This window comes from Thamnophis elegans, chromosome 11, assembly GCF_009769535.1.
Source record: "Thamnophis elegans isolate rThaEle1 chromosome 11, rThaEle1.pri, whole genome shotgun sequence".
Lineage (NCBI taxonomy): Eukaryota > Metazoa > Chordata > Lepidosauria > Squamata > Colubridae > Thamnophis > Thamnophis elegans.
Window position 1 is genome coordinate 14,000 of NC_045551.1, and position 11,001 is coordinate 25,000.

Sequence of the window (11,001 nt, forward strand, 5' to 3'; positions counted from 1 at the left end):
CAGCCACATCAACCCATTTTTTTTCTGAAGGATTTGATGGCCTTAGTAGATAGGCCATTTGACAATGAATTAAAATGTACTGCAGTTGCTTCATTTAAATTTAAATAGTACCTACAACGATACAAAGCACAAAGTTTGCAATGATTTTTTAATCACATATACGGTATATGTAATAACTGAACGCTTCTGGAACCTGGACCTGGATTGACATCATATATTATGCTCAGGAAGGACTGAAGGACTGTAGCGTACAATAAATAATGCTTGGCTTTGTAAGATTTGTTGCTGACTGTAATATTTTGGGTGATGACGTTTGAATGAATACATAAATCAGTGATTTGAGCTGTGCCGTTTCTGTTCTCATTGCTTAGATGAAATCACAGAAGATGATTTGTGGATCAGAACTTATGCCAGACTTTATCAGAAGCTTTGTTCTTCGACTGGAGATATTCCTATAGGGATCTACAGGACCGAATCACAAAAACTGGTGACATCTGAGGTTTGGACATTTTCATTGTCATACGGACATTTGTAAAGAATGTGACCCATGAAATATTTGTAATGATTTGTGGGGAATAATCTTATTTAGCAATATTTCCCTTACGTTTCACTCATGCTGACTGTTATTTTGTTATGGGATTATATTTATCCCTTATAGAATGCTTCTGTTTCACGATACACGTAAAATATGAAGGAGCATCATATGTCTTAAAATACTTGTTGACATACTATGGATATGCTTCACGCAGCATTGAATTTAACCTGTGACTTCTATCCATTATGTGTTTGGGGATCATGCACATATTCTACACTAATAGTTTCCCAAATTGTTCTGCCAAGGTGCAAGATACAAATTGGTTTAGGTCGAAGCCCTCTGTTCCCAAAACAATGTGTTTACATGATTCTCTGTTTGGCTTTTCTTCCTTTCTGGTAAATTCTGCTAGAAGGAAGCCTGACTCTCTATTGGGAATCACTCGGCTCACATTCAGTTACTGAAAAACACCTATGATTCTATTTACAGATTCTACAAGAATATCTGAGTATATAAAAAAAGAGGTCAAAGCTGGACTTTTCCCCCTTTGTCCTCATAAGCATAGTTATCCCTACAAATTGCCATGTGCAAGTAAAACTCTTTCCATGAAAATTCAAAGAGCACATCTGAAGAAGCCTATACGTTACATCCAGAGCGCACTTCCATGAAACATCTATGGAGCTTTTCAATCATACAGGTTATGATTGTCCCAAAGAGACAACTGGAATTTCTTATTTTTCTTTAAAGACGTTTTGCTTCTCATCCAGGAAACTTTGTCAGCTGAAGAGCTTCCTGATGAAAAATGAAACGTCTTCAAAGAACAAGAAGAAAGTCCAGTTGCTTCTTGAAAAGCACCTTTTGGGCTTCCATGAAATGTTGTTCTTTCCAAATGAGAAAAAATTATACCAAAAGCCTTCACATTTTGCATAACGTCAACCCAAAATTTTTGAAGCTTTTAAAGTTCTCTTCCAAAACCTGTACCATTTCTCAGATCCTCAGAAACAATATTTAGGTGAAAAAATAACAGTGTTTTAATGATTAAATAACTAATAATCATTGGGGAGGCGAAAGGACTTAATATGAGAAATCAACTGATTTATTGTGATTGAATTATACCACCATAAAAATAAAATAAAAATATGCTTATTTAATTTAATCATATCAAATATAAAGCACTTGTTTCTATCGCCGTCTACCTCAAGATATAGCAACCATGATAGTGTAAGAAATATAAATTGAAATGAAAATTCAAGACAGCAAGGAGGGTGGAGGGATCCATAATTATGTAAGTTGTTTGGAGGACAATTTTCAGTCTGATACTAGCCTTAAATATTCATGCATAACTGTTCCATTTCACTTCAGTACCTAAAGAAATGGAGCATAAAACTATGATATAGAAGATTTTTGGTTAAGTAGCCCAACGTATCTGCAGAATTTTATAACTATGATTTCTAAACTATGATTACTTGAACTGGTATTTAGTATTAAATGAATAATATTGAATTGCATATGGTGAGGTACGTTTTCATGAATTAAAGCACTTAATTGTGTATTAAGTGCATAATCCTACTGTTCTGTCCTTGCCTCTTCTTGAGGAAGAATGACTCATTTTGGCAGGGTCATCCAGTTGGCTTTGTGATAAGGCAGGACTTGAATTCATGGTCTCCCAGTTTGTAGTCTAGTGCCTTAACGTTACACCAAACCGGTCTCATTCTGACTTAGTAGTCCACAAGATTTGATAATGGGGATATATATGTATTTTTATGTATTTGTCATAATGTGTATGTCATCATTTTGTAAAAACTCTTCTTAGCTCAAATACATATTTAGTCCATGTGTTGCAACCATCCATTAATTTATGTCTGTGTAAATGTTTCACTCATTTGGATGAGGACTAGAACAATGCAGACATGCGTACTGATGCTAGCATTGCCCCGATATTCTTATCCATATATTCTTGATATTCCTGTGCTAAGAAGGAATACTCAGTAGGAATACTAATTCAACTCTAGTAAGGGTTCTTTTCTTTTCTTTTTAATTTTTTTTAGTATCTCAGTTTTGTTTAACTTGTTTTGTTTTAATGGTTGACCTTTTTTTAATGAAAGGGAATCCCAGAGTTGGAAGGATGCATGAATGGAGCCACCAAACCCATTTCCTCCTCAGTGCAACAATTCAGATTAAAGCATGCTAGTCTCCCCTCAAACTGATGCAATGAAGGCAAGTCCATTAGTCCCTGGCTAACTGGTACCATTATTGAATTGCTTGTAACATAAGGAGTTTTCCCTAAAACCAGTAGATGCCTTCAGAAGAATCTACTGTGCTGTGCTGTAACTTAAATTTACTCTTCTATGTCTGGTACTTTGGGACAATAGAGAATAGAGATCTTCTGTAGGCAAGAGCTCCCTTCTTGTGTCCAGTCCTAATTCATAACCCCAGAAAACATCTATGTATCTGCCTACCGATGTATCTATCTATCTATCTAGTCATATGAAGCTTGGCAGTCATGGGATGTCTGTCAAAATCTCTTCCATGTAATATATGTTATTATATTATGAAGGAGCATTGAATCGTATGGACCTCCACCTGCAATCTAAAACATTCTAGCTGGGAAGAATTTTATTATCTCAACTATGTAGCATAGTATTTAATTTGAATCTGTTATTTATGTGTGAAATTGGCATTATTTGCCTGAGTTACTATTTTAAATTACTTGCAAATGCATAAATTGCACGACTGATATGGATTGTAGCACTGAAATGTGGAATCAGAATAATCTCATCTATATATTAAGCACAGAAATAATTATTCTTCTATTAGAATACAGTTCAGTTGTTACAGAAGTTAATTCAGGGATGTTTTCTCAAGTGCTTAAGGAAATTTTGAAGTAATTGTATTTTTAATTGTCCATTCAAATATTTACTGAGGCAAAAGCCTTAGTCTATAATATGAAGCCTTCACTGTTTTAATGAATTCACTTCCCTCTTTGTTAAGGTTTAATGTAAAACAAACTTGCACAAGTTCTTTGATGTTAAAATTTATTAGGAAAAAGCCCCATTAAAATTATTATATTCTTGATCATGTTTAAAATAAATTTCAATAGGAATTTAATCTTTTACTACTTTCCATATCATATGTATAATTTTGGAGCAGTGTTTCTTACTTTAAGATATTTGGATTTCAATTCCAAGAATTCCCCAGCTACCAAGAGTGGCTGGAGAATTCTGGGAGTTGAAGTCCACACTTATTAAAATGGCCAAGGTTGAGAAACACTTATTTAAAATCATATCATAGCTGGTAAAAAACAGAGAAAAGACAATTAAGAAATTTGGTTAATCGGGTTATTTATCCTATACTCAAAGCTGAAGATTTGTCACGTCATACTGTGCAAGGATTTAATTCTTTATTTCACCCATAATATCATGAAATTGTCTACGTGTTTTCTTTGTTTGGAAACTGTTGTTTGAATGGTGTTTTGTTTTCTTTCCTCCTTCTGACTTCCATTTTTGTCAGTCTCGAGAAATTTCTTCACAAGTAAGTATCTGTCATGTATCCCCTGTGTTAGCCTAAAAAGAAAAACCTTTAACAGATGAAGACAGATATGTGTCACAGGATAATGTTTCAAGATCCAATCCGGATCCGAGCTTTTGGACTCATGCTGGAGCCCATCTTCAGGGTTCTACAGTTCCCTTAAGATGGGCTCCGGCACAAGTCCGAAAGCTCAGAAAAATAAACCTCTGGTCACAGTGACTGAATTTTAAACTGTCATACAGAGAAAGGCTTCATGCTTCTAATCCCTTCCAGGAATCTCAAATAGTTTCATTTAGTCAGTAGTTTACAGTGTAGGTCACAGTCATAATGCAAGCTGAAATATTATATACCGTATTTCTCGGAGTATAAGACACACCTTTTTCCCTCAAAAAATAGGCTGAAAATCTGGGTGCGTTTTATACATTGAGTACAGCATTTTTTGCCTCCTGAAACCCCGCTTTTGAAAAAAAACATTTAGCAGAGTGCACTTTTTTTTCTTTTGGAAATCTCTTTAACTGATTGATGAGAATACTGTCTCTCTCTCTCTCTCCCTACCTATCTACTGTATTTCTCTCTCTCTCTCTCTCTTTTTCCATTTGTCTCTCTCTATCCCTCTACCTATTTATCTACCTACCTACCTAACTACTCTCTCTCTCTCTCTCTCTCTCCCTACCTATCTACTGTATTTCTCTCTCTCTCTCTCTCTCTTTTCCATTTTGTCTCTCTCTATCCCTCTACCTATTTATTTACCTACCTAACTACTCTCTCTCTCTCTCTCTCTCTCTCTCTCTCTTTCTCTCTCTCTCCCTACCTACCTACTGTATTTCTCTCTCTTTCTCTCCCTCTCTATTCCTCTATCTACCTATCTACTTTTCTGTTAATTTGCCTCTTCAAAACCTTGGTGCATCTTACACTCCGGTACATCTTATACTCCGAAAAATACGGTACTTTTGTAAACATGTATCACTTGTATATTTAAGAGTCCTTGGGTTATGTGTTCAACATAACTAAGCATATAGGCAGATATGTGTGGGTTTTTTGAGCTACTCCACTGCTTCTGCACATAGATACTGACATTTTTAAAAGCAGGGATGTGATTTAACTTCCTTGAATACATAGCTTTACATATACTGTACTTCATATCAAGGAATGAGAGGATGGAGTGGGCATAATAGTAGAATGGAAAAAATTCATGAAGAGAAATTGTGTTTGTGTCATGAAGTGTTTGGCTTTGGGTGTGGGTGTATGCATGTATGGACAGCATTAGTGTGTACAAAAATATGAATGAAGTTACAGATTTATATAAATGTACATATAAACATACTTGCCTTTTTATATATAATTACATAATATTGATTAAGCAATTATCAAAATCATAAACAAATCTTTTCCTTTGCATAATTCATATTGTGATTTCATAGAGGTGGATATTGGCTAGGCCAGTGGTTATCACCCCATGGTCCACGGAGTCTTGGGGGCCCAAGATTTTTGAAGAAATGTTATGATTTAAATCTTAAGATTAGTCATGGGGGGCCATAGCCATGGTCCATGGCCACAAAAGATATTTAAAGGAGGGCCATGGTGAAAAAAAGGTTGAAAACCTCTTGGGCAAGGCTAGTAAGATTGGAATCAAGAATATGAAGAATGGGAAATAGCAAAAGAAATTTAAGGCAAAATTACTTAATTGGTGGAAAAATAATCCCCAAAGAATTTAATTTCTGTCATGGTTTTCTCTTTAAAGTCTCAAATTTCTATCAGCGTGGAAGACTGGGAGGACACCAAAGATAGCAAAGAACAATGTAACTACCGTAGCAACCACCGTAACTCAACATCAAGTGATCAGTCAGATCATCCTTTGTTAAGACGAAAAAGCATGCAGTGGGCTCGGCGGCTAAGCAGAAAAGTACCAAAGCATTCAGCAAAAACAGCAGAGAAAATAAGTCAGCAGAGAATGAATCTTTACAGAAGGTCAGAAAGACAAGAACTAGCCGAACTGGTGAAAAACAGAATGAAACATCTAGGACTCTCAACAGCAGGATACGGTACGATATTGTGATATATGCCCACGCCTATGTACATGTAGGGACAGGTAGATAAACGCTAGAAAGTTCATTGGATCAGGACTGGAATGGTAAATATTCTCTCATCAAAAGTTCCTGAGAAAACTTAGCAATCATTGGCGAAAGTAATCTTTTATTACAGATAACTAAATGTTTCAAGTAAAATCAAATGTACAAATTGACATTTTCCCATACATTTATATATCCATCTCTTTAGAATTAGAACGTATATCTTTCAACTTGCATAAATGACCTTCCTATTAAATTTCAACTGCAGTCTTTGTGTGCAGGTCTTCAAGCCCACCCCCTAGGCAAGAGCAACCAGGCCAAAGCCACTCTGTTGATTTTGTGTCTAAGGTTGGATTGGAACTCACGGTCTCCCAGTTTCTATTTGTATTAAATGTTTTATTCATTTTCATTTTCAATTTTGTACATTCACTTATATACGGGATATTTGCAATAATAATAATATAATAGTAAGAAAGAAAAAAAAACAAACCCCAACCTAAACACAACTCATAAACCCAACCTATCGCTTTCATACACCCCTTCTTCTCCCCCTCCAACTTTCCTTTCTCCCTCCAACGATCACCCCTCCTACTTCCCTTTCCCCTCCTATCTTCCTTTCTCGCCTTCCTCACCCTCCTTCCCCTCTCATCCTCCTTACATTCCCCTCTTCCTCCCTCCTTACTTCTCCCTCTTCCTTTCCTCTACTTCTCACTATGGTGCATTTCTCTATTCCTTACGCCAAAAAGAAAAAAGAAAGGAAAAAAGCAATAAGAAAAAAAAAGAGAAAAATAAAAAGAAAAGATAAGGAACAACAGTATACAAGTGTATTCTTCTTATTCTATATATTGAGACTATATCTCCACCCACCCACCCACCCCCAATGAACCCCCCTCCCTAACCCCCTCCGACTTCCCAGGTCACACACCCGGCACAGTTCAGTACCATTCACCTTCAAAATATCTTATTAACAATAATAATGAAAATAAAATAAAAAGAACACTCCGAAAAAGAAAAAAAACAAAAAGAAAAAAGTAAATAAAAAAAAATTGAAAAATCTTTTGCATTATGCTCAGCCTCCCATCATTCTTAAAATTTAAACAGTGTGAATCATTCCATTTATATTTTGTCCTTGTCCCTTACTTCTTTGATATTTACCCCCATCTTCCTGTAGACTCTCCAGATAGCCTTTCTTAACCTTATATTCAAATATTAGTTTATACAAAAATCAATTTATCTTCATACTTTCGCTACTCATCTTCCTATCCTTCGTTTCACGTCTCCATTCCTCCCAAGCCCAAATTGCATAAGATTAGGATCTCGCTCTTCACTTTAAAATCCTGAGCTTTTTATGTTATACTTCAGACATGTAAATTCGTAAAATGTGTGCCCAAAATCCATACCAGTTCGTTCAATCCCAAGATCCCTTCATCAATATCCCGCTCCACCTTCCTTTCTGCCCCAGTCTTCCCAACTCCATTCATCCCAAACCGCAATTCAAATAAATCTTAGTCCCCACTTTCCTCACAGAAAACACTTCATGCGCAGTTTGGATTGAAATTCAAATAAGTCTTGTAAAAGTCCCGTATAATATCTGTCTAGAATAAGCAATGCTTCTTTCCATTCCTCATCAGTACACAGCTTTACCATTTCATACCAAACAGAAATCCTAAAGTTTTAATCAGTCCAAAAGCTTAGAAAGTATTTTAAAGACGTCGCTGGGTCTATATTCTTTACTCTTCTGCCCTTCCGGAAAGAAAAGGCAACCCTCTGCCTTATAACCACGTGTCCCGCTGCTTTGAAAATATGACTGAATCCTCAGTTTCCGCTCTTCTGCCTCTCCAGTAGGGGGAGAACAACTCCCTCCTTCTTGTAACCAAGTGACTTGCTGCTTATCTTTCCTTCACCTTGTCCTTCCGCGTTTCCAAGTGAGTCAGGAAGCCCCGCCTTCAGAGTTTTATAATAAAAGTCCCGAGCTTCCGAAACAGAATTAATACGAAATCTTTGATTTTCAAATGTAACTGTGATTCCAACTGGAGCTTCCCATTTATACTTTATTTGACGATTTCTAAGTTCTTGGGTTAAAAAAGTATAACCTCTCCTTGCTTGCAGCATCTGGAGCGGGATCTCTTTAAAGACAAACAAATCATGGCCATCGATTCGGAGCCTGTTATTGTAAAATTTTTGAGTAATCGCATTTCTGGATTCTCTTGTGAAAAAGTATATAATTATGTCTCTTGGAAGCTGTCGTTGCTCTGCTACACGCGAATTCTGGCGATAGATTTTTCGAATATTCCAATCAAAATTGAGTCCCGGACCTCCCACCGCTTGGCTGAAAGCTTCTACAAACGTCTGTTTCAAGTTCTCTCCTTTCTTTTCGGGCAGTCCTCTAACTCTTATTGCAGACGCCTTTCTGTTATAATTTATCATTGTAAGTTGTGTTTGAGTATCTGTAATCTCTTGTTGTAATGCTTGGATATTAGAAGTCAAATTAAAATTAGCCCCCTCCAAAGTTTCCAATTTCGTCTCCATTTCTTCAATATAATCTGTTAAAGTAGACGTGACTTCAAACATATTCGCATTTATCTGGGCAATTTTGGTCTGTATTTTATCGCATAAATCCAACACAAATTCTTTAATTTCTTTTCTAAAGTCATTAATTATTTGAAAGAGAAGCTCCTGTGTCAAAGAATCTCCAGTAGATGGCGTAGGAGACAAAGGCAGCGATTTGGTAACAAGTTCTTTAAGCACAAGGGGAGAGGATTTTTTTGCCTGTTTAGACCTGGGAGACATTATAGATAAAATCTGAGAATAGACAGATAAACAGTGTCTTCAGCTGGTCAGTTCTCCATAAATTATTTGTAGATTTTGCTCATTAATGAGTAGCAGTCTCCGGGGAAATAAAGCCAGTTAATTACGTCTTCAATCACCAACACAGTAAAAACGCCATTTTGTATCCCAATTGCGCAGAGAAGTTCAAAGGAAGAACAAGGCTGGTGTTTAGATAGTTAAAAAAAAAAAAACACATCACAGAAGTGAGACCCGCTCGTATTATCTTAAAAACAATTTATCATTGTCCTGAGTGTGGGAGTCGGCTGTCTAGGGCTGCAAAAAGGCAGCTGCGAAGAACTGGCTGGAGATAAGAGCTCAGTTACGCTGGGTCTATTCTCTGTTCGCAGCCCAAGAAAAAAAGGAAAAGGGCTGTGAACTACGAATAAATCCTAACACCTGAGCTTCTGCCTGTCCCTTTCTGCCAGAAAGGGATGATATCTATTGATCTTAATTAGATATACAGACCAGTACTCTAAGAGGGGCTCCGTTGAGCTCCTCGGCGACAGGCTCCTCCCACAGGAAGCCCGCGGTCTCCCAGTTTCTAGACTGGCGTCTTAACCACTACACCAAACTGGCTCTCCTCGTGCTACAATAATATTTTATTAAATACTAATGCTTTAAAGTGGCATTTGAGTGGTAATAAGCTTCCATTAAGAAGATACCACCTGAAAATTCTTTACTAAATTATTTATAGGCAAATGGAAACAACTATAGCTTTTGGGGAAAGACATTAAATCTTTCTCTCTTTTTGTAAAAAAAAAAAATCCAAACAGATAAATTCCTCCCCATTTTTCCCTCAGAGTAATAAAATAGATAAGTACAGTAGTAAAGCTTGCTCCGTGTTCTTCAGGAAAGAAGCAAAAGGTATCAACCAAACAATCTAGGTCAAAAATTCAACACATCACTCATGTCAAAGTTCAGTAGCAAAATTATCATCAAAGAGGCTCCAGCAGTCCAGATCAAGAGTTCCAATATTTGTAGAAAATATGCTCAGTAGCGGGGCGTTAGCTGGCAGGGTATAGGAGGAGAGCTTTTTCTGTCCTGTCAATATGTCCTTGGAACATTCTTCCCTTTAAGAATAATGTTCCAATGGGCACATGCCAAGAAAGAATTTCTCACTTGGCCCTTTTTTCAAGACCTTAAAAACATGTGCCTGAACCTGAGACTTGGGCATGGATTTGACCCTGTCTCTTGGTTGTATGGATATAGCTTAAATTATGCCCAGCTGCTGTTTCTATTTGTTTTATTGTAAGCCACCTTGAATCATATAAAAGTGAGAAAGCCATCTCACCATAGATAGATAGATAGATAGATAGATAGATAGATAGGTAGGTAGATAGATAGATAGATAGATAGATAGATAGATAGATAGATAGATAGATATGATAGATAGATAGATAGATAGATAGATAGATATGATAGATAGATGATGATAGATAGATATAGATAGATAGATAGATAGATAGATAGATAGATAGATAGATAGATAGACAGACAGATATGATAGATAGATAGATAGATAGATAGATATAGATAGATAGATAGATTAGATAGATAGATAGATAGATAGATAGATAGATATGATAGATAGATAATAGATAGATAGATAGATAGATAGATAGATAGATGATAGATAGATAGATATATAGATGATAGATAGATAGATAGATGATAGATAGATAGATGATAGATAGATAGATATGATAGATAGATAGATGATAGATAGATAGATGATAGATAGATGATAGATAGATAGATATAGATAGATAGATGATAGATAGATAGATGATAGATAGATAGATATGATAGATAGATAGATAGATAGATGATAGATAGATAGATGATAGATAGATAGATAGATAGATAGATGATAGATAGATGATAGATAGATAGATAGATGATAGATAGATAGATGATAGATAGATTAGATAGATAGATAGATAGATAGATAATAGATAGATAGATAGATGATAGATAGATAGATAGATAGATGATAGATAGATAGATAGATGATAGATAGATAGATGATAGATAGATAGATGA

The 11,001-nt window shown here is 35.9% G+C and overlaps 1 protein-coding gene across 1 annotated transcript in view; it reads left to right on the plus strand.

Annotated features, from left to right (window-relative positions):
* Positions 1–377: 377 nt before the first annotated feature.
* Positions 378–11,001, plus strand: part of LOC116515059 (potassium channel subfamily T member 2-like) — a 14,573-nt gene continuing 3,949 nt past the window's right edge. Inside the window, exons 1-3 of the mRNA XM_032226949.1 lie at positions 378–499; positions 4,043–4,063; positions 5,802–6,102. Coding sequence (XP_032082840.1) covers positions 5,934–6,102 — 169 coding nt within the window. The 5' untranslated portion in view covers positions 378–499; positions 4,043–4,063; positions 5,802–5,933. The remainder of the gene's footprint in view (positions 500–4,042; positions 4,064–5,801; positions 6,103–11,001) is intronic.